The 25,249-nt window shown below is 42.1% G+C and overlaps 1 protein-coding gene across 1 annotated transcript in view; it reads left to right on the forward strand.

The window, feature by feature from the left end:
• Positions 1-25,249, forward strand: part of CPNE4 (copine 4) — a 367,114-nt gene that overhangs the window by 190,450 nt on the left and 151,415 nt on the right. The window contains exon 3 of the mRNA XM_028099204.1: positions 10,841-11,020. Within this exon, the coding sequence (XP_027955005.1) occupies positions 10,841-11,020 (180 nt within the window). The remainder of the gene's footprint in view (positions 1-10,840; positions 11,021-25,249) is intronic.

A 25,249-nucleotide genomic window follows, 5' to 3' on the forward strand; every position in this document is an offset into this window, starting at 1 on the left:
ATTTATGTGCCAGCTTACAGCTGGAGTGGGAGGTAGAAGGCAATTGATTTAGGACTGAAAAACATCATTTATGTTATAGAATCTTCTTGTGTCTTCTTGGCTTAGAGCATCCAGACTTCTCCTGAGCCATTCTAAAGGAGCTCTGGCTAAGTGGGGGAAATTTGAAGAGAAAAATATAAAAGGAGGGGTGAGAGAAAGTTTGAAGACTAGGAAAGGTGCATCGGACACTCAACAGTCACACTGAAAAGACTAGGGTCTCTCACCAGGCTGAGGGTGTTAAAGATTGTTTTTCTCTCAAAGAGCGTTTGGAGTATTGAGTTTGGGAAGGACACTTCTTAAAACCACTATGGTCAGAGGATACCTAAATAGATTTGTTCTCTTCAAGAGAGATCCCAGGAAAGAGGTTCAGGGGAAATCCCAAGTGGCTCCGTCACTTAATAGCTGGTGACTTTGGGCAAGTTAACCTCTTTGACCCTAAGTTTATTCATATGTAAAATAGTGGTAGTGATAATCTGTGATTGTTGGGGTGACTAAGTGAAATAATATATGTGAAGTGGTTAGGACAATGCTTAGTTCATACTAAGTACTCAGTAAATGTTCCTTATGGCTGATTATTTGAACATGGTTGGGGACTAGGATATTGTGGCTAAGAGGAAGTTACCACACGAATCCCATAGGGATTACCGCTTTTCAAAGTCCTAAAAATATCATAGAATTCACTCATCATGAGCCACCAGACTGGACACAATTTCATCTCCCCTTAGGATACGGAAGACTTTTCCACGTTTTTGCAGTCTCTTAGACCATTTTTGAGAGCATATCTGAATCAGAGTTCCAGCCAAAAAAAGAGTTGTTAATAAAGGAACCACTTATAGCTGCATGGACAAAATTAGAGGGATGAGCAAGGGATGCTGAGATGCTCTGGGACCAGCAGCAGTAAAAAGCCACCACTATGCTTACTGGACAGGCAGAAGTAGCAGTGTTACCAGAATCCGGTGAGAGCTAGAGTCTTGCAGGGAGGGATTCTAGGCGATCTGTAGGGGGGGAGTGACATAGTCGCTGTCAAAATTGCAACCTGGGGCACCAAGAGGGTAAGAAAAACATACAAGCCTCTTGTTCCTCCCACTTTATGATCTCCTACTGGTGCCTCCCATTGGCTGAAGGAGGCAAGCTGGCAGAAAAACCCAAATGAAGCAATGCATGCAGGCCAGTTTCTTGGGACACAGAGCAGAGCAGAAAGATCTGGAGATGCAAAGGAGAATAACCACCACATTCACCAACTCTTGTTTCACAGATTGGGAGCACGCCATTAATGGAGTTCTCAGTTGGATAAGACACCCAAATAAACCAACCCATAATGTGGTTCTTTCACTAAGTTTTGATGTCCTATAGCAAAATGAGCAGCAGTCAAAATGGCAGTTTCCAAAAAAGTGGAAATGGACCGATACACAAAGTCTGATCCAGAGGCTGGGGTGTGACACGTGGAGTAGATCCCACAGTACTTTGTTTCCTGGTCTCTGTGTACCTTGGGGCTGAGCCATAACAGTTGGTAGTATAATATTACTGGTTTTCAGACTTAACTGTGTACATTGGTTAAGATTTTTAAACTACTGGGTAGTTTAGCCATACCATAGACTGGGTAGCTTGTGAACAATATAAATTTATTTCTCATAGTTCTGGAGGCTAGAAAGTCTAAGATCAAGGCACTGGCAAGTTCACTGCCTAGTGAGAGCCCTCTTTCTGATTCACAGACTGCCAGCTTCTCACTGTGTCCTCACACGGTGGAAGGGGCAAGGGAGCTTTCTGGGATCTCTTTTATAAGGGCACTAATCCTATTCATGATGGTTTCACTCTCATTGAATTAAAAATTCACTTTCTCAGGTCCACTAGCCACATTTTATGTGCCTAATAGCCACATCTGGCTAGTAGCTACCATACTGGACAGTGCAGATATAAAACATTTACATCACAAGGGAAATTTCTGTTATATAGCACTGGTACCGTGACAAAACCTCCAAGCTAAGTAGGCTGGGGCTCAAGGCAATGAGATGTGGAGTAGAAATCAGAAAACTAAGCCATTCAAACTGAGATCTCACACTGGGGAAAAGGAACAGCTGTGGAGGACAAAGAGGCGTTCAGCGAAGGGAGACATATTCGTGACCCCTGCCAGTATGCTGATTGAGTCAGGATTTGCTCAGACTCTGGATGGAGGCAGCAGTCTAGAGGGACTGGGGAGGGCAAAAAAAGGAAGAGGAAGACCCAGAAGCCATCATTGTGACACCTGAGACTCTCTGAAGGTGCTTATTTATAGAGTCATGCTCATCTTACTTACTTCTGAGCCATACTCCTAGGCAAGGTGATGTGATTTTTACTGTCCACTCTGAATGGCACAAGCCTGGAGCTATGTCAGGTGGTAAAAGGAGGCAGGTTCATCTCCAGGGTGCCGTAAATGGAACCTAGCTGACGCAAGAGCCCCTGTTAACTTGGGAGCCAGGTTAAGTGTATAGTAGGAAGATGAAGGGAGGGTTCACTCAGTAGTGAGAGAGTCATTTGTAATCTTGAACTCCCTACTCAGTTTAATCTAGAGCATTTGGAGTTTTTACGACGGTGGATGAAGAGTGCCTGTTTGGAGATAAATCTGTCAGAGAAGCCAGGATGGATGTTTCTTGAGAGAGGTAGAATGGTGTATTAGTTTATAAGGAGTGTTGTAACAAAGTACCACAGACTAGATTAAACAACAGAAATTTATTCTCTAACACTTTGGGAGGCTAGAAGTCCAAGATCAAAGTGTTGCCAGAGTTTGTGCCCCTAAGGGCGCTAGGGAGAATCTGTTCCTTGCCTGTGTCCTGGCTGCTGGTGATTTGCTGGTAACCTGTAGTGTTCCTTAGATTGTAAACACATCACTCTAATCTCTTCCTTCATGTTCAAATGGCATCTCCATGCATGTGTGTCTGTGTCCAAATTTCTTTTATAAAAGACCAGTCGTATTAAATCAGGGTTTACCCTACTCTAGGATGACTTCATCCTTATTTAACAAATTACTTCTGTAACGACTTTATTCCAAATAAAGTCACATTCTGAAGTACTGCGGATTTAGGACTTCAACATATGAATTTTAAGGAATATTATTCAATCCATAACAAATTATATAGTAGAAAGAACATATATTTTGGAGTCAGACAGACTGGGTTTGAGCTTTGCTTCTGCCACTGCTTTTCTGATGCAGTTTGATTTTATTATCTGCAAAATAAGGATGATATCTTTAATAGAATCATTTGTAAAGTGATAAATCAGTGATAAAATGAAGTACTTTCTTATATCACCAGTTAAAAAAAAATGCTTCCAATTAAACAATGCCATATCATCAATTATAACATGCCTTCCAAGTTTAAATACGTTACATTGTGAAATAAAAGTATATTTTAAAATCAGTGAAGGTAGGGGCACCTGGGTGGCTCAGTTAGTTAAATGTCTGACTCGTGATATCGACCGAGGTCATGATCTCAGGGTCATGAGATCGAGCCCCGTATCAGGCTCAGAGCTGGGTAGTACTGGGTGTGGAGCCTGTTTAAGATTCTCTCTCTTCCTCTGCCCCCCGCCTCAAAAAATAATAAAATAAAATCAATGCAGGTAAAGACTGAAGATGACATATAAAGTGCCTCCTGTGGAAAGGTAAGAAGGTGTGCAATTAGGTGCATCATTTTTTATTTGTATCCCTTCCTTTGCCTGAGCAGAAAAGTTGTCATCACCATTGGTCACCACCCAACTTGCCATCCATTTTGAGAAGGAATGAGATAATTTACTGGGCAGGGGTCAAAAGAATTCCCCAAGGAGGTAGCTTTTATGAAGTGTGCTACTTCCACAAAATTTTTATGATTGCTTCAAATAGGGGGTATCTTCCCGAGTTTCTCTGTAGGACCCCACTCTGTATTCCTATGTTGGCTAATAAGTACATTCATGTGGATGGTTCTGAGAACCAGATAGAAAAGTTTCTCTATTTGTTTAGTTGGGGTGGGGGCAATTCTTGCATCTCTCTCGGACCCATGATATCTTTCTTCTCCAGTAGCTTTTATCTTTGGGATAAGGGCCTGTACTTCTCCAGAAACCTTAGACCACTCAGTGACTGGCATCGGTTAGGGCTCCTGCCTTTACCTTCCCCCACTAATAACATCACATTGTTTAACCTTCACAGCTCCCACCTCTTTTCCAGCCCTTGGAACCCCAGGGGGCAGACAGCCATTCTGTGCAGAGTCTTGAACTGTTTTTTTGCTTTTTTTTTTTTTAAGATTTATTTATTTATTTGAGAGAGAAAGAGAGAGGGGAGGGGCAAAGGGCGAGAAAGAATCTTAAGCAGGCTCCATGTCCAGGTGCTGGTGCCCTTTGAACTATTTCTTGATGACATACTGACTTTGTCCCTTGCACAATCCAGTCTCTATGGGCGGTGTTCAGGGCCCCCATTCTATCCCTAATATTCCTAGTGGACAAATCAGATCTACAGAGGCACAACCACAACGTCACTCACTGACTTCCCCCCCACTTCCGCATTTTACATTTGTCATCTGGCTTATGTGTTACTCTGAGCAACAGGGTTTAGGTGGGAAAGCTTCAAATTTGCATGACTAGCATAAATCTGAAACACAGACTTAGGAGCTTGACTACCTAGGTTCAAATCCTACCTCTTTCTTGCAAGCTGTGTGAAATTAGGAAAGTTAGAGGGTGTTTTTACCTCCCAGTAAGAGGGGATAATAATAGTACTCACTTCATAATGTTGTCATAAGGTTGAAAAGAGAATTGCCTGTCAAATTATTTGAACAGATACTTCATCAAAGGAGATATACAGATGGCAAATAAGCATATAAAAAGATGTTGAATACCATTAGTTATTAGGAAAATGCAAATTAACATCACAATGCGATACCACTACACACTTATTGGAATATTGAAAGTTAAACATAATGTGTATTTCAATCCTAGGTATTTACCAAAAGAAGAAATATATGTCCATACAAATGCTTGTACATGAATAGTTAATGGCAGTTTTATGTGTAATGGCCAAACTGGAAACAATCCAAATGGCCATCTATGAAATATTACTGAGTAATGAAAAAGATGAACCACTCATGCACATAACAATGAATAAATCTCAGAATAATTATACTGAATGAAAGAATAAAGACAAAAAGACTATATACTGTATACTATAAGTTTATAGAGGATACAAACTGATCTATTATGACAGAAAGTGGACCAGTGGTTTCTGGGGAATGGGATGGGGAGGGAGGGGTAAGAGGAAGGAGTTACAGAGGGGCATGAAGAAATTTGGAGGGGCAATGGCTATGTTCACTATCTTGAGATTGTGGTCATGATTTCACAAGTATGTACATATGTCAGAATTTATTGAATTGCATAATTTGAATAGATGTGACTTATTATATGTCAATTATACCTGGATAATGCATTTTTTAAGTAAGTGCCTATGACAGAGCAGGCTTTTTTTTTCTTTAAATTTTTTTTGTTATGTTAATCACCATGCATTACATCATTAGTTTTTGATGTAGTGTTCCATGATTCATTGTTTGTGCCTAACACCCAGTGCTCCATGCAGAATGTGCCCTCTTTAATACCCATCACCAGGCTAACCCATCCCCCCCCTCCAGAACCCTCAGTTTGTTTTTCAGAGTCCATCGTCTCTCATGGTTCGTCTCCCCCTCCGATTTACTCCCCTTCATTCTTCCCCTCCTGCTATCTTCTTCTTTTTTTTATTCTTAACATATATTGCATTATTTGTTTCAGAGGTACAGATCTTTGATTCAACAGTCTTGCACAATTCACAGCACTCCCCATAGCACATACCCTCCCCAATGTCTATCACCCAGCCACCCCATCCCTCCCACCCCACCCCCACTCCAGCAACCCTCAGTTTGTTTCCTGAGATTAAGAATTCCTCATATCAGTGAGGTCATGTGATACATGTCTTTCTCTGATTGACTAATTTCACTCAGCATAACACCCTCCAGTTCCATCCACGTCGTTGCAAATGGCAAGATCTCATTCCTTTTGATGGCTGCATAATATTCCATTTTATATATACACCACATCTTCTTTATCCATTCATCTTTCGATGGACATCTTGGCTCTTTCCACAGTTTGGCTATTGTGGACATTGCTGCTATAAACATAGGGGTGCACGTACCCCTTCGGATCCCTACATTTGTATCTTTGTGGTAAATACCCAATAGTGCAATTGCTGGATCGTATGGTACAGAGCAGGCTTTTTATTAATGTTGTATTATACACTTTAGTACTATACTCAAAAATGTTTTAGATGAAATTTTTAAAGGGGCATCTCATCAAAAGCAGTACTCAATAATTGACTCTATCACCATCATACTATACCTATAGCTGCATTTTCCATTTCTTTCAAGGAATTCTCACAAATAAACTTGAATTAATGGCACCTGGGTGGCTCAGTTGGTTAAGCGACTGCCTTCGGCTCAGGTCATGATCCTGGAGTCCCAGGATCGAGTCCCACACTGGGCTCCCTGCTTAGCAGGGAGTCTTGCTTCTCCCTCTGACCCTCCCCCCTCTTGTGCTCTCTCTCTCATTCTCTCTCTCTCAAATAAATAAATAAAATCTTAAAAAAAAAACTTGAATTAAGGAAAATAGTCCAGGCTGTGAGGTCAGAAGGCATGAGTTCAAGTGCTCAGTCTATCATCTAGTACCTTGTGCTGATATTTGTCCTTGATTTTTCTCGTATACAAAATACTATAAAGTCACATCACATAATTGCTATTAGAATCAAATAAAAAAACTGGACCTAAGCATGTTCTGCAAATTATAAAGCAACATGAATATATCAGTTATTACAGCTAGGAAGGAAAGGAGATAAGCAGACTTTTTGAAGACTGAGTAACAGAAGACCACCAAGGTTAAAATAAACCTTGACCAAAAAACCTCACAGAAGAGCAAGGGATAGACCCTACATCTCTGAAATTCCCTTATGCTGATATTCCTACATCAGAATTGACTGGGACACTCTTAAAAATGGAGGCTTCTGGGTCCCACCTTATACTTGCTTAGTCAGAATCGCTGGTGGTTGAGAATAGGAATCTGAGTTTTTTTTTAAAAAAGCTGCCTGATGGATTCTGATGCAGCTGGTAGCACCAGTCAGTGGATGGTCTTCTGGAAACAATCACCTTGATCTTCATGCCTCTCAGTGAGGAACATGAGCTATTATTCTAGGCTCTATTGCTCAGATTAAACCTGGCTTCAGTCTCCAGAAAAGATAATGCATCTCCCATAATGGCTGGGAATGCAACCATCTTCTAAATAGGCATTTGGTATGGCAAGCACTTCTTCTATTAGCATCATTATTTTTCTGAGCTCCTCTATGCTCTTAGGATTCTTACTAGCTCTGAGATTATCTTTGGAAATTGTCTATCTTGGTAATGCAATTGGGTATTTCTTACTTTCTTTCCAACCAGTCATTTCCCTCAAAAAACCAAGTCATTCCATGTTGCATGTTGACAGCTTGCCTTAGATAGACTGTCAGAGGTCAGTGGCTTGATGCTAACATGAACTTATACCTATGTGGGATTGTCATCTGAAAATCAAGAAGTGAGAAGAAAAGCAGCAGGATCGGTGCCCATCAGCCCCTTGTGCCATCTGGGGTGGTTAAAGCAGAGGAACAAAGACTGGAATTGGATGGAATTTCCATCTCCTATCTTATCTCAACCCACCTAGGACTCTATTGTTACACACATAAGGAGGGAAGATTCCTTTTCTGTGTCTTGAGGATGTCAAATCCATCTAGAAGTTAGTTTTTGGGGGCTATTTCAAAATCCTCTCTCAAAAGTCACCCCATGAATATAATTAAATCTCTTATATGGCTCATTATTCTGTGATTTTGGGCCAGATGTTGCAAAAATGCCTCTAGGAGTCAGGGAAACTCACTGAGGCAGAAGAGCTTGGAGAGTGAGTGCCCCATCTGAATGGGGCAGTCCCCAGTTGTTGCCATGTATGAGTGTGGCCCCACATTGCCAGATATTCTTATTTTTTTTCCAAAGGTGGGAGGGGCAATAGAAATAGTCCCTTGTATGGGACTATTTTGTTTTATTTATTGTTGCCTTTTATGTTGGCAAATTAAGGAGGAAAGTACTTTCAAATGGGACCATAAAACACCTCCAAGTCAGCTTGAACTTGCAGACTGCCAGTTTGTGGCCTCTAATTTATACTATTATTCAAAATGATGATCTTTTAACAACTGAAAAAAATTATATCAATATAGTAAATCCTTGTACCTATACAACCAGCCAGTATCACATTCAGTCCTATCCCACAGAATGAATATTATATAAAAATGTAAAATTCCATAGGGCGCCTGGGTGGCTCAATTGGTTAAGCGACTGCCTTCGGCTCAGGTCATGATCCTGGAGTCCCGGGATCGAGTCCCACATCGGGCTTCCTGCTCAGCAGGGAGTCTGCTTCTCCCTCTGACCCTCTTCCTTTTCGTGCTCTCTCTCATTCTCTCTCTCTCAAATAAATAAATAAAATCTTTAAAAAAATGTAAAATTCCAGCAAACCATAAGAGACTTTAAAAAGAAAGATTTGTTTATTTATTTTGAGAGAGAGTGAGAGAGTGAGCATGGGGAAGAGGGAAGAAGGGGAGAGGGAGAGAGAGAATCTCAAGCAGTCTCCCTGCTGAGTGTGGAACCCTTCATGGGGCTCTATCTCATGACCCTGAGATCATGACTTGAGCTGAAACCAAGAGTCAGATGCTCAGCTGACTGAGCCACCCAGGCACCCCAAACCATCAGAGACTCTTAACTACAGAGAATAAACTGAGGGTTGCTGGAGAGGAGCCAGGTGGGGGAATGGGATAAATGGGTGATGGGCATTAAGAAGAGAACATATTGGGATGAGTGCTGTGTTTTATGTAAGTGATAAATCACTAAATTCTACTCCCCTAACCAATACTACACTATATGTTAACTAACTTGAATTTAAATTTTAAAAATGTAAAATTCAGTTCAAATAGAAGGTCAGCCTTCAGGAGAAGCCAGAAGAGTCAAATAACCATTGGTCTGAACAATAGCTTATTGTAAAATGCTAATCAATGGTAGGTTGGGATTTGGTGTTCTGTCTGTTGGACAAGGACCTAACCAGAATCATATTCTCCTCCTCACAACCTGTATTGTCCATCCTCTCAGGAATAGCGGGTGATGTTTCTCACAGGACAGCTCTCTCTCACACATGGCCCATAGGGATGGTTGGGCCAGAGACAAAACACTGAATGCAAGAATGTCAAGGGACTGTGCCCCAAGAATTTTTTCTTTGCTGGATAACATGTATGTGCATGATATGGTTAAAGACAGGCTTCCCTTCAGTTTTTGAGAGAATGTTTCTCTGTACTCTAATGAAATTGCAGGAAATGTTTTTCCCAGTTTGTGCTAATGAACAACATTGGGAAGTATCCAATAGACCATGTTTCTATTTGAAAGCCAAAAGTACATGTAGGCTCCAGTTGATTTGTAAAATATGAGTAATGGTTATCCCCAGTTGGGATATACTGTAAGATCTTGGGTTAGCTATAATTTGGGTTAGCTGTCATTAAGATCTTGGGTTAGCTTTCCAGAATATAAATAGTGTTGTAAATGGTGTTTTGACATGTGACAGACATAGAAGGAAAGAATCTTAATGGTAAGGGTAGTGGTAAAAACAGATGGCATACCCAGAGAGTTTCATCTAAAGGGCTAAACTCTTTATAGAGGGACGCTTTCTGGGGGCATGGGCAAGGATAAGGGAGCCAACAAAGGATAGTGATTAGGGATAGCAACAGTAGAAAGTCATTACCACCCCCTGGTCTGAAGAGTCTAGAGAGGGAGGGGGCATTGTGTTACCAGGACCCGCAAAAGCTCCCTCTGTGGAAGGGAGTCTACTAGCAGGCTCTATGTGTGCAGAGGCATGGTACTGCTGCCAGTACCTCTCTATCCTCCCACCATCTGATCTCCTGCTAAGTTCTCCCTTTGGCTGATTCAAACCAGAACATAGAGGGCAAGGAAGTCCAGGGAATTCCATCCATAGAGGTCAGCCTCCAGGATCAAGAGTAGGGTGGAGAGTAGGGAGATATGGATCTGAGAGAGGGGGGCAAATGGAGAGTTATTATCACAGAAAGCAAGGGGAGTCATAACTCATGGAATGTTAGAGCAGGAAGGGGCTTTTCATCTTCCAATCCTCAAATCTTCATTTTGTTGATGAGGAAACTGAGGCCCAGGGAATTGAAATGACTGAGTAACCATTATAAACCCAATAAAAGCCATAGTTGAGACCAAAGGCAGTCATCTTCATCCCCATTCTCATGGCCTTTCCACTTCATTATGCTAGGAATCAGGTGTTGCAAAACTCATATTAGAGTAGGGTTGGCTAAAATGGGGTGCCTACATGGTCTTTTGCCATTTCTGTGCCCATCAGACATGACTAATCTATTACAGATTTCTTTCCTCCTGAGCCCAGATGTGCTTTCAGACTCCTTTTCATCCTAAGGCTCCAGGTAGTCACTAATAATTGATCCATCTTGTTGTCTTATTACCTAACAATATAACATGCTTTAAATCTTTAAATGCAAAGCTTCAGATTATTCTGAAAGAAGATTTCCCTCCTTGAAACGTCGCTCATTCTCTGAGGGTGCCTCCTTGTAGGCTTTCAAACAGCTAGCTCTTGTGACTCAATGGAGGGCATTTATGGTTTGGAAGAAGGGAAGCACCATAAGATTATTTCACCTAAAGGGTAATAATAAAAAGCCCTAATCCTGGTGGGGTTTTCTCTTCTTCTCTCCTTGCAGGTTGACAGAACAGAGGTGATTCGCACCTGCATAAACCCAGTGTATTCAAAACTGTTCACTGTGGACTTTTACTTTGAAGAGGTGCAGCGTCTGCGGTTTGAAGTTCATGACATCAGCAGCAACCACAATGGGCTGAAGGAGGCCGACTTCCTGGGTGGCATGGAGTGCACACTTGGCCAGGTGGGTCCACAGAGGTCCTTTCCCACTCTTTGCCTCCTTGAGGCCTCTCTTCCTCCCCTTTTTCCTCTCTCCTCGCATTCTTTCTCCTTTGGTTTTATTTTTCCTTTACATGTAGCATTTTATGAGTTCCCATATACTGTCATATCCAGTATAGCTAACAGTTATATTTACATAAGGATGATGTGGCAAATATGGGAAGACCTACTTACTTTGCAAAATTAACCATTTTCTCTTCTGAATTCCTTCATTGTGTCAGTTATCTCACAACTATATATTGAGCATTTACTATGCTCTGATTGTGTGCTATAGTCTTATTCTGTTACATTATAAATTTCCATCTCCCAAATCAGCTATGAGAACCCTCATACAGAGAGTATTGCTCAGTTACATGTATTCCAAGCTTCTGGTACCAGAAATAGCCCAAGAGAGGAGCTAAATAGATATTTGGTGAATGAATAAATGCTTTTACTTAATGCTCACAATGATGTGAAATAAACTTCATGATTATATCAATTCATCAGTGAGAAAACTAAGACTCAGAATGGTTAAGCCTAAAGCCACACACTAATAAGTGGCAGAACTAGAACTCAAACCAGATTGGCTCCACTCCAAACCCCATAATTCTTCTTCATGACACCTTTCCTTTTTCCTTCCCTTACTGTTGTACCCAGAACTTTAGTAGGTGCTGAGGAGAGATCTAAATGAAGAAATAGTCCTTATGCCCAAGAAGTGGACACTCTAATTGGAGAAGGCACACTATATGTACCTAAAATAGATAATGCAATTTAAGCCATAATGAGATAGAATGTCCTGGACTTATTTCATAGGGTGTGGGCCTTCAGGAAGGGAAAGCTTCCTGCTAGGTAGAATCAAAGAAGGCATTGTGGATTCAAACTTGGGGGAAAAAAAACACATATATATATATATGGTCCACAGATTGGAAAAAAGGAGGAGGAAGGACTTTCAAGTAAGAAATCAATATAAACAAGGCATAGAGGTCAGAACAACCATGGCAGGGGTAAGGGGCAGAGGAGAGCAGGTTCATTGAATCAAAGTCCGATGCTGATTTACTGCAAAACCAGTGAAGCTTGAACTTCAGAGCCCCTCACTTGGGTAGACTGCAAAGCTATGTGTTACATTTTTATTTGTAGTCTTACACTTTTTTCTCAAAGGATTCCAAATTATATAAACCTCAAGCCCCATAAAACCTGCATCAATCCCATGCAGAGACAAGGGTCTGGTTTAGGGATTAGTAAGAAAGAACCTGCCTGGCAAAAAGATGACAAGCATGCATGTCTGTTTGTTTTTACCATGACTCGTGTCACTTATCACTAACTTTTCCCATGTGAGTGCTGAGTGACAAAACAGACAATGTCCTCAGACACCTTTTTCAGCAGATATAGTGATTACTTTCATTAGATTGTTCTTTGTTCTTTTAATGAAAGCCAAAAGCCTAATGTAGAAGGATGGCGAGGGGAGGCAGAGGAGGAATCTGGGATTTTCTCCATCAATATAATCTCTCTCATGACTTTTGAAAATAGTTGATAGCAGATAGTGCAAGTGCCAGGTACAATGCTTAATAGATAGTAGGCATTCAATGAATGAATGGTGGATTTGAGGTAGAATTCTGTAATGTATAAATAAAGTAAGGTGATTAAAGTGGCATCTCTCATAGATATAAATGAGCCACTCCCAAGATTCTCTTTTAGATTACGGACATCCCCGGGCGCCTGGGTGGCTCAGTTGGTTAAGCGACTGCCTTCGGCTCAGGTCATGATCCTGGAGTCCCGGGATCGAGTCCCGCATCGGGCTCCCTGCTCAGCGGGGAGTCTGCTTCTCCCTCTGACCCTCTCCCCTCTCATGCTCTCTCTCTATCTCATTCTCTCTCTCAAATAAATAAATAAATAAATAAATCTTTAAAAAAAAAAAATAGATTACGGACATCCCCTTATGTATAAAAGTTATATTCTGCCCTAAGAAACAAACATAGATCCATGTAGGAATCATGTGAATCAAAGATCTTTTCCATCAAAAGATTGATCATTTTGTCCATGTGAATGACCCTCAAACTTGCATCTTTAGTCTCTCACAACCCTCATCTTTCCAGCGGGCAGTAAGTCCTTGACCCTCTACTTTGTGCCAGGCATTGTACTGGAGGTCAGTGGTATAGTGTTAAGTCAAAAACATTGTCCCTACCTTCAAGTAGCTCACAGTCTAGTTGTGGATAAATATGGGAGGCAAATACTTAATTAAATTACACAAACAATTAAATTACAAGCATTGTAATTATTGTTAAGGAGAAGAATGGAATAGGAGAGCAAAGATTGAGAGCATGGTGTCAGGTGGAGAGGCGATCAAAGAAGGATTCCGAAGGGAAGTGACATTTACACCAAGACTTGGAGAGTGAGTGCATCAGGTGAGAAGAAAGAGGAAACATGTTCCAGGCAGATGAGAAAATTATATACAAAGACTGTTGATTCAGGAAGAAGTTTGGCATATGGTACATAGTATCTTCATTTGGGTTTCCCAAGAAGCTAACTCTGAGACAGGAAGTCAAAGGAGGTGAAGGAGATGCCACAGCAGAATGAGAAAGTAAGACGGGAAAAGGAAGGCAGCCTGTAAGAGTGTTGTCAAGCCAGCTACCACTGTGGCCTACTGGAACTTAATTCTGCTGGGGAAATTCTGGAAGCCAGTATAGAGCAAACACCACAGAGTTATCTTACCCCAGAGATGATGGAACTTGGGTATTTATATACTTGGAATACATAGTTCATCAGTCACTGAGGGCTGTTTCCAGGGTTGATTGAACATCAATCCCCCAGTATTTCTGGCTTGTTGCTTGGGCAGCAATGCAGGCTCCAAGTAGCCCAAGAAGCTTACAAGCAAAGAAATACAGGTGCTGGTGGTCAGACGTTAGTGATGTGCACTGAAGTCATAGGCCCCGGGAAATGAGCAGGGCATTGACGGCATCTGTGACACAGAGGCACTCAGCTGCCTACCCAATAGCCAATCACTCCACTCTTTTAGCCATTAGGCCCTAATCATTTTCAGATAATTTTCTATCATCTGTCTGTGTAGAAAATAGCCCTATCTCTAGCTCAAGGGTGAATACTGAGTAATCTCAACTAATCATATGAATCCCATTCCCTTTTGCCAGAGATTGGTTTAGGGGTGGGCTTGTGGCCAGTTCTAAATCAATAAGACATGACAGTTTTTCTTAGAAAGCTGTTCTAGCCTAAAAGAGAGAGAGAGAGAGACATCCACATATGAAGAAAGAGTTGTCTGCCTGTGATTCCTGGAACCACTGTAGCCATTTTGTAGCAAGGGTGAGGATGAGAGCAACCCTAAGGTGAAGTCAGAGCCAGAAGAGGTGGAAGCACTGGCTGACATATTGCACCTGGAGCCCACCCTATCTGTGGACTCCTTATCATGAGAAAATAAAGTGTCCTATTGTTAAAGTTGTTTGGGGTGGGGTTTTCCATTCCTTGAGCTAAAAGCATCATGATTGATATAGAGTATACAAGTGAAAGTGTATCACTGAAAAATGGATGGACTGTCTGGAGTGGGGTGAACAAAAGGAAACTGGGGGAGTGCATTGGCTTAAATTTTTTTAAGCCCTCAAGATGAGGAATATATGGAAGTGAGCACTCAGGGTAAGATTACAAATAGTACTTTCTAAATATATCTTGATACTTTTGAAAGAGCTTCCATACTGACCATTTCATTTGATCCTCTTGACAATGCTGGGAAGACAGGTGGCGTCATCTGCATTTTATAGTTGAGAAAACTGAGGATCAGAAATATTTAGTGTCCTGACAGAGCCAATACCAGAAGTCAAGATCTTTTGGTCCCTAATCCAAAGCTCTTTCTTCTGCCATAATTTAAAGAAGGATAATGGAGAGAGGCCACATGTTCTGAGATCTCTTTCAACATCTGGCTTTGGTGAAGCAAGTGAGAAACAAGTCAAACTTGTTCAGTGTAGCCCTAAGCCATGTTTCCCAAGCCACATTGCTTTCCCACCCACCCCAGGTGACACACTAGCCTCTCTGAGTATCTTGTATATTCATGGGCAACAACCCTTTTATATTATCAGCCATATGATAGGTATGATTGACTTTTCCATACTTTTGGGGTGGGCACTAATTTGCTGAAATCAATCAGATGATCCCATTTTTGTGGCTACAGTGATTAGTTCAGTGAAGGTATATAACTAATCAGAGAGTGAAATGTAAATACATATTTGCTAGAACCTTCTGAGAAAGATAAGGTGAGCCTGTAAGGTCTAGAAATGGTACTCTTCAAAGGGAGAACATGGTGCTGCTGGGGGAGGAAAAGGAAGGGTGATAACATGACAAAATGTGGGTGAAAAGGAAAGAGGCTGGCACCTTGAAGGGAAGAACAGAGAAATAGAGAGAAATCAGGTCATATTCCTTGCATACTAGATGGTGTCCTGTCTGAAGCCATTTGTTCCTGGGAATTTTGGTCAATAGCTTCCCTTTATTATTTAAATCATCATGAGCTAATTCCTTTTGCCACTTGCAACATGGAGTTCTAACTAATCAAGTTATATTCCATAGAACCCCTTCTCTAGGCCTTAGGGACATTTTCAGACTCCAAGATCCTAAAACCCATCTCCACTCATTTAGTAACTTCATTGAGAAGTTCCTTTTTCTATCATTTCTTTCTTAATTAACATTTATTTTTATACATATCATCTGGGCCCCCAGCTAGATTACAAGTTTCTTAAGGCAGAAGCCATAATCAGTACTTCATGTCAAATGCAACACCATGCTTTATATATCACACATGCTCAAGCCACATTTATTGATTAGCTTATTTTGAAAATTTTAGATCAGTATGAACTTTTATTTTAAGATGTAAGTTCCATTCAATCACGTATTCATATTTCAACAAGCATTTAGCAAGTGCCCCAGTTATGCCAAGTACCCCGGTAGGTGCTAGAGACACAAAAATGAAAAAGACAGAGGCCTGTCCCCAGAAGAGCTTATAATTAGCTGGGAGACACAGACTGGTAAATAAATAGTTAAAATGCATGTTACTTTGTGCTACAACAGAGATGCGTTCCAGGGGCCACAGGGGAAAGATTTACCTCTACCTAGAGGGAATCAGGGAGGTCTCATAAGAAAGATGACTCTGACCTGAGTCTCAAAGGATGAGTAGGAATTCGGCAGCAGAGAAAAGAAATAAAGACTCTGGGCAAAATGACCAGGACACACAAAGGCATGGCAGCACAAGAATAACAAAGAACTCTAAGTGACTCAACATGGCCAGATGGTCAAGGAAGGGTGGAAAACAGATAGGGGAGGCTGGAAAGGAGAAGAAGAGCCAGACCAGGAGGATTTAAGTGCCTTTCTCTAAAGTTTGGAGAGCTTGGATGTGCTGCACTGGAGGTCCTGAAGGATTTTGACCAGGGGGAGAACAAGATTGGATGTGTGTATCAGAAAGATCACTTTAGCGTTCCTGTGAAGTCTGGATGGGAGAGAGTGGATTTGGAGCCAGGGAAACCAGTGAGGAAGCTCATGCCATAATAGGAAGAGACGAGAGGGCAGTGGTGATGCAAGTTGAGGAGGCCCAGGCAAGAGTTTGGCCAAGAGCAGCATCAGTAAGCCTTGGTGTGCAGGTAGCTGGCTGTGGTTACTGGAGAAGTGATTTGCCTCTCTTTCAGGAGAATCAGATTGAGGAGTGGAGTGGGGAATAAAATGTGCTGGCATGTTAAGCCTTTGATGACTGTGGAGAATACAGAGGAGGTTGCCAGTTGGCACCCAACCGCATGGATCTGGAACTGATACAAATTTGAGAGTGGACTCCCTATAGCACAGGTAGCCTGAAAGTGGCTGAGATCCCTCAAAGAGACTGTTTTTATTTTTAGAAGGAAATTCATTGAACATTCAATATGTGAACAAATCATAAAGGATTTTTTTATTATTATTATTATGTTCAGTTAGCCAACATATAGTGCATCATTAGCGCAGGGACCATTGGGGAAGGGAGGGAAAACCGAATGGGAAGAAATCAGAGAGGGAGACAAACCGTGAGAGACTCTCGACTCCAGGAAACAAACTGAGGGTTACAGAAGGGAGGGCGGTGAGAGGATGGGGTAATCGGTGACGGGTGTTAAGGAGGGCACGTGTGGTGATGAGCGCTGGGTATTATATGCAACTAATGAATCGTAAAGGATTTTTTTAAAAACCGTTGAGTATGCGAGGACATCTCTCCACATTCTTTCAGATAAAAGTGTGAACTCGATGTTCAATTTTGGTATGAAGAGGAGCTTTCTCTTTTTTCTAAACTGTACTCTCTAGTATGAGCCAGCAGAAAACAAACAAACAAACAAGAAACCCACCACAAAACACAGAAAGACCAAAAAACATTAGTACTTTCCTTCTTCATCACTTCAGTGGTTCAAGATTTTTTTTCCTTGTACTGCTTAGTTAGGCAGGGAAATGGCTGGATCCAGGAGCTGCTGAGCTGCTGGAGGAATGGCACATTCAGGGTCTGAAGCACTGTTTCATAATGCTTAAATGCACCCTCTGTGGAGCCTCATGGGCTAGAGTCAAATCCCAGCTCAGCTGCTCTCAAGTTGTGTGTCCACAAGCAAATTCTTGCCGCCACTTAAGCCTCAGCCTCTTCATATGCAAAGTAGAGATAATAATAGAGCTGGTCTCAAGAAATATTGTGAGGATCGAGTGAGAAAACACATATAAGGTGCTTAGCAGAGTCCCCAGCACAGAAAGAGCATTCAGGATATGGAAACTGTGATTCAGGATTTGAGAATCTAGGAAATGATGGGGAAAATCAACATATCAAGGGGTTAGCTTTGTTTTAGGAGTGAAGGTGGAAGTGAAAAGGGTGAAAATGTTATGACAGAACACCCATGTTCTGGGCAATTAGTAAAACCGAACTTAGGACTTTCCCTCAAGTTTGTTGAAAATTTTATTTAGTCAAACGAGTCAGAGTGTGTGTGATGTGTGTAATATTTAGTTTACTCAGACTATTTTTAAATAAAATTGGTTTCAACTCAGATCTCTGAAATAATTGGGGGTAGGTATTCCAATTCCTGCCTTAGCACAACTAAGGCCCAGAAGGAGAGATAAAGTGACATCCCAAAACCCATGCTGGAAGTCACATATTCAGAGCTGTCTCCTCAAGGCCATCTACAGGTACTTGCCCTGTCCATGTGAGTTGGCCACATTCTCACTCTGCCATGTGAAACAGAGGGACTCGTGGCTTATAGGAAAGGAAACTAGCAGCCCTCAGCATGCTAGAAACTGGCATTGGCCATGAAGTTGCGGATAAGCACAGCCAGTGACTTAGCACTGAGCAATAATGCCAAATGAAGGATCATGTCCTCCAAGAGCACTACAGGCAGAACTGTGTGTTCTCAGCAGATGGATGAGGGGGGCGAATCACAGAGATGCAGTGTGCCCAGAAGGCTGTGTACTCCTTCTGGGTGAGCTTGGAGACTGTCCTTGGATTTCTGTTGGCGGAAAGGACACCAGGAGCTAAGTCCCTCTCCTGCTACACCCAATAGAGGGCATGCCAAGGGGAGCTGAGATGAGCCCTCACCATCTAGAACAGCAAACAGAGAGAGACACAGCGAGAGAGGGAAACACAAGCAGGGGGAGTGGGAGAGGGAGAAGCAGGCTTCCTGCCGAGCATGGAGCCCGATGTGGGGCTTAATCCCAGGACCCTGGGACCGTGACCTGAGCCGAAGGCAGACGCTTAACGACTGAGCCACCCAGGCGCCCCAAGCAGACCTTTAATGTGGTGCCTTCACTTTCTTTCATTGCTTACTAACTAGTCCAGTCATCCTTGAAGTCCTCCACTTCTTCATGCACCAAATGCAGTGCGGACACTGAATCAGAAATAGCAAGAACAGTAAATGTAGCACAGTTAACTTTCTCGAGGTACTCGTATTTACCAGTACTGGGCGGGGCATTTGCTATACTGCACTTAAATTAATCAGCTGGACGTCCCTGGGAAGTAGGCACTACCATTATCCTCATTTACATTTGAGGAAACACACTGAATAAAGCTGGGGAACTTACTTAAGGCCACACAGCTAGTAAATGGTGTAGCTGGAACTCAAATGCAGATCTGTTTGGCTCCAAAGCCCCTCATAGCTCGTCACTAATTAGTATAAATTGGAGTGTAATATCTATTAATGCAAAGCCAAGTCAGAGTTGACCTTGCTAAGATTTTATTTGGGTTATTTTTAAGTTTGTTTGTTTGTCTTATGCGAAGCTGATAGGAATCCTCTTGCAAAAAAGAAAAACAGCCTTGGCCATTTTTCCTCCAAGTTTGCAAACTGAATTTACTCTAAATACAGCATGGTTTCTTGAATAGTATCAATGTCTCAATCTCCCAAAACCAGAACCTTATAAAGTCAGCACCCAGAGGGTGCCTCCTCCTGGTCTTTTTGCCCTCAACCATGTTGAGCACCCCATTAACCAAATTCAGTGGTTGCCCTCGGGTCTCATCATTGCTTTTCTTGTGGGCATTTCCTCTTCTCCATGGCTCAGAGTACAGTTATAACTGTCCACCTCTCTTCACTGCCATGTAGCTGTACTTTAGTGTATTTCTTCCCCCAAAGTTCAGAGGACATCTGTTAAAACCAAGAATGTCCTGCTTTCTGTCGTCATGAGTGGGGCAGGGAAATCTGTGATTCCTTAAAGCAGTCCTAGGCAGTCTGGGGGGCTCCAACCCTCACTCATGAGAGAGGAATCATGCACTGCCTTCCCACAGAATAACAATTCTCAAACTTGAGCTGTAATCAGAATCCCTGGAGGCTTCTTAAAACCCAGCATGGGCCCCCATCCTCAGAGTTTCTGATTTAATGGATTTAGCAAAAGACCTAATCATTTGCATTACTAAGATCCCAGGTGATGAGGATGCTACTGGTCAGGGGCCACAGTGTGAGAAACTCCCCCCCTCCCCCGCCCCCGCAGAATCTTGGGGGAGGAATGCTAATAAGTCTTGGGTACTGAATCACTAGTTTTAATTATGAAAGAACTAACATTCAGGGCAATTATCTGGAGAAATTAAGGAGGACAAAGAAAACATCTAGAGAGCAGGAAAAAAAGTTGCTTCATAAAGTTTACAGTCTCACAAAGGATCATGTACAGGAATTTGGAATTTACATTCTTGGTGAAGATCTTAACTCCCCTCCACTAAGTATAATTCAACGGACCTATTAGCTGGGCTGTTGGTTCCTTTCCTGACACAGGTGAATGTTAGGATTACATCAACCACGGTGGCCCCTGAAAGGACTGGCAGACCACAAGGTGTCAGTGGTCAAGGGGAATTTGGTCTCAGGTGGGTTGGACCCAACTGGTTGACACTGGGGGTATGATGATGCCGAGGGTGCTATCCAAACTCAATGTAGTGCTCACATTGAGATTCCACAGTTTGATATTTTGTTGCATAACATCTAATATCCTCATGGCATAAAATTGATGGCCCAGGGAAGTCAAATTTACACATTACAGCAAGCAACTCATTTCCCTTCTGCTTCTCATGTGAACAGCTTTCCCTAACTTTGGGAAGTGTGAGGGCAAGGTTTTGGGGCAAGGTATTGGCTGAGGCTGTGCTCTCTTCAGGTTTTTGAGAGAGCATTCTGTAGATGCTGCAGGTAAAGCCTTAGTTCCCACCCCCCTACCCCTTTACCCAGGGAGGAAGGTTGGCTTGGGTAATCTGATTCTGATCTTTTGTAATACCATTTTTGATTACAGGAGAGACCATGGAGGGCTTGGAGCACTAATAAGGAATAAGTTCAGGATGCATCACTGGAACTGCCAAGAGGTTCTGACATTCCCCCAAAGCCTGGAATCCCCAGTTCAAGTCTTATTTGGGAAAGAGAATATTTTTATTTTGAATTAGCCTGGTAAAGTTTAGGGGGAGAAGAAACAGTAACTGCTTGGGTTACAAAATCATTTCCAGGAGTCTTGGTTTCAGATTCAAGGACAAAATGAGGCCGGTATGAATTCATTAATTTGTTTTGGATGGAATGTGAGCCTTTGGGGCTTCTCTGTACGTGAGGGCAGGTCAGGTGAGGCTGTGAGTGCGCTGATTCATGTGCTTCACCCACCCTTCCTTGGCATGCTCACAAGAGGCTGAGGTCAGCACATATTACCAAACCAGTTATTAGAAACAAGGGAGCAGAATTCCTCCAAATCCCTCTCTCCCCAGTGAGAATCAAACCCAGAAAATGAGTATTACAATAAATTTGCATACAGAACTCCAGTAGAATCAGAAAAGCTTGAAATGGGGAGGAAAACCAAAGCAATGTTGAGTCTAGCCAGATCAGTGTGGGAGGCTGCTCTCTGGTGCTCCTAGCCTCTACTTAACTACTTCCAAGGAGGGGGAATTCATTCTCACGTATCAGGTATCCTGATAACCTCAGGGTAACTTATGACTGCATTTACCCCAGGCCATCCTAGTTTTTACCTATTGTCGTGATTTAATTGTTAACACTGTCCCCTTTCATTTTCAAAAGTGCGTCAGTTTAGACAATAGAGTTTATGGTCCCTTTATGATAACAAATCACTTTCATAGCTAACATTTACTAAGTGCTGAGCATGTGCCATGCATTCCTGAGCTTGGTGCTATTGACCTTAGCACCATCATCATTGTTACTATCATCACAGGGCAACACACGTGTCCTAAGGGGCAAAGTCAAGATTTTGGATTCATATTCAGAGTACTTAGCAGTTCCTCCCGTACCCCTAAGCTATACTACCTCTGGGCTTCCATTTGACAAACTCAGGAAGAAGATCCATATCCCTTTACAGATCTCCCAAATCCTCCTGCTGACTTTCTCATAAGCAAGCGGTCAGTTGCAAGGAGCAGACTGATATTCTGGGGGCCTTTTTATAACCCAGGTATCATGTTATGTGAAGCCAGTATCTTTCCCACTTGATAGATCAAGAACTAGGCTGGAAGATCTCAACTAATTCATCCAAGATCATGCTGACAGCAAGTTGTGGAGCTAAGATTCACACCGGAGTTGATCTGATTTCAGTACTTGCCTTCCCATTATACCACATTGCCTACCACACTGCATTCAATTTCTACAACCCTTTGCAGATTGGAAAAAGTGGATTAACAATTCTCCCTAAATGTTATCACCATGAGACTGCTAACCAAGGTCAAGAAGGAAGCAACCTTTTTCACGAGTTGATGAATTGACTCCTATATCTAAACAGTCTCTTTCTCCCAGCTCAGGAAGACCTGTGACATCCATGTGCAAATAGACACCCCACTCGTGAGTATTTATCTGAAATACTCCTGGACCAAAAGGGTCTGAGCGACTTGTAGTGTTAAGGCCTTATCCTTCCCTTGGCATGGACCTATTGTTCATATACCAATTAAGGATAACAATCAGATTTAAATAACTGGTATGTATTCATTCATGTGTTCATTCATTATTCATTCACTCAATGAATAATGCACTTAATGCTAGCAGTGATCGTTTAAAAGCTTATATACACTTATTCCCTCATCCAAATAATTATGTATGAATTTATTCATTCATTTACTGGGCGCTCACTGCATGCCAGATACTCTTCTAGACACTAGGGCATCAGCTGTGAACAAAGGGAACAAAGCTCCGTTCTCATGGAACTTATCTATTCCTACATAATATAATAACAGACAATAATAGTACTATGGAGGAAAACCCAATAGGATAAGGAATAGAGAGTGGTAGCAAGGGGGCAGTTGCTAATTTAGATAGGAGAGTCAGGGAGGACCCTTTCTGAGCAGAGACCAGAATGATGTATGGGTATAAGCCATGTAAAGAAATCTAGAAAAGTGTTTCAGGCAGAAAGCAGAGCAACTGTTCTTATATAGTACTGCCAGGCCCTATGCACGCATTATCTCATTTAATCCTCAAAAATCCCTGAGGGGAATGTGCCATTATTTCCTCATTTTCTGTTAACCTCCTGAACTTTGAAGTAACTTGCTTAAGTGCACACCATTTTTAAAAATTTTTTATTGTAATGTTAATCACCATACATTACATCATTAGTTTTTGATGTAGTGTTCCACGATTCATTGTTTGCGTATAACACCCAGTGCTCCATGCAATACATGCCCTCTTTAATACCCGTCACCAGGCTAACCCATCCCCCCACTCCCCTCCCCTCTAGAACCCTCAGTTTGTTTTTCCAGAGTCCATCATCTCTCATGGTTCGTCTCCCCCTCCGATTTTCCCCCCTTCATTCTTCCCCTCCTGCTATCTTCTCTTTTTTTCTTAACACATATTGCATTATTTGTTTCAGAAGTACAGATCTGTGATTCAACAGTCTTATACAATTCACAGCACTCACCATAGCACATACCCTCCCCAATGTCTATCACCCAGCCACCCCATCCCTCCCACCCCCCACCACTCCAGGAACCCTCAGTTTGTTTCCTGAGATTAAGAATTCCTCATATCAGTGAGGTCATATGATACATGTCTTTCTCTGATTGACTTATTTCGCTCAGCATGACACCCTCCAGTTCCATCCACGTCATTGCAAATGGCAAGATCTCATTCCTTTTGATGGTTGCATAATATTCCATTTTATGTATATATACCACATCTTCTTTATCCATTCATCTGTCGATGGACATCTTGGCTCTTTCCACAGTTTGGCTATTGTGGACATTGCTGCTATAAACATTGGGGTGCATGTACCCCTTAGGATCCCTACATTTGTATCTTTGGGGTAAATACCCAGTAGTGCAATTGCTGGATCATATGGTAGCTCTATTTTCAACTTTTTGAGGAACCTCCATACTGTTTTCCAGAGAAGTGCACACCATTTTTAAGTGCAGGAGCTGTGAATTGAACCAAGGCCTCCTGACTCCCAGACAACATCCCCACTGCAACTACTGAGCAGTTGTGTGCCTTGGCCAGTCTGCAACACTTGCCTGCACTTTTTTTTTTTTAAGTAGGCACCGTGCCCAGTGTGGAGCCTAGTGCAGGGCCTGAACTCACGACCCTGAGATCAAGACCTAAGCTGAGATCAAGTGTCGGACTCAACCGATTGAGCCACCCAGGTGCCCCTGCCTAAACTTTTAATGCAAGATTGAGAAAATGATCCCTAAGAAACGTCTGCAAAGCCTGCATCATCCCTCTGATATTTTGTCTGATTCTGGTCCTTTGTAATGCTTTTGATCACAGAGGAGACCCGAAAGGGTTTGGCACACTACTAACCAGCAAGTTCAGGACGCCCATGGGTCCACAAGGATGGGGAGTTTAAATCTTTGTGTCCCCAGGTGCACCAAATATGGAACTGTAACAACTTCTAGAGTCTTTTGCTCCCAAGACCCTCCCTCAGCTCTGTTGCAGGGCCCACATCTCTGGCTCCTCCTCCAGACATGCAACAACTTTTTCCATGTGATATCCTTGTAAACCAAGCAAGAGGGCGCCTGGGTGGCTCAGTCGGTTGAGTGTCTACCTTCAGCTCAGGTCATGGTCTCAGGGTCCTGGGATCGAGTCCCCGTCAGGCTCCCTACTCAGCAGGGAGTCTGCTTCTCCATCTACCCTTCCACCCTGCTTGTGATCTTTCTTTCTCTCAAATAAATAAATTTTTTTAAAAAGCAAGATTTTCCATCCCTCCACCCCATTATTTGTAGGGAATGGTTTCATTGTTTTTCTGTACATAAAGGCAAGACAAGCCATTTTTAAAACTATTCAGAAATACACAAAAATACTAAAATCATCCTTCATCGCAACATTGAGAGATAGCTAGTAAACATTCTGGTGCGTATTCTTCCAGATTTTTTCTATGTATGCACAAACATACAGTTCTTTTTTTAAATAACCATTTGGTCATTTATACATGCCTTTTGTTGCTTGCTTTTTTCTCATAAAAATATATCATGAACACCTTTCCATGTTAATGTATATATTTCTGCATCATCTATTTTAAGGGCTACACAGTATTCCATGATCCAAAAATCATGTGAGGTGTCCCGTATGGTGGGTATTAAGACTGTTTCTGGTTTCCCACAATTATAAACAACCCTTGAATGAGCATTGTATTATATATATCTTTGTGCCCTCTGATATTGATTTTTTAGACTAAATTAATAACTTTAATATTCGGGCATACATTTTAAGGTCCTTGATACAAATCGCCAGGTATGTGTGTAGAAACATGGCAGCAATTGCCACTGCCCCATACAGCCCACAAAGGTATTCTTTTTCATGCATCT

Source organism: Eumetopias jubatus, unplaced genomic scaffold (genome assembly GCF_037043125.1).
Source record: "Eumetopias jubatus isolate StellerSeaLion01/CBP00866 unplaced genomic scaffold, mEumJub1_p1.0 scaffold_1, whole genome shotgun sequence".
In the NCBI taxonomy this organism is placed as follows: domain Eukaryota; kingdom Metazoa; phylum Chordata; class Mammalia; order Carnivora; family Otariidae; genus Eumetopias; species Eumetopias jubatus.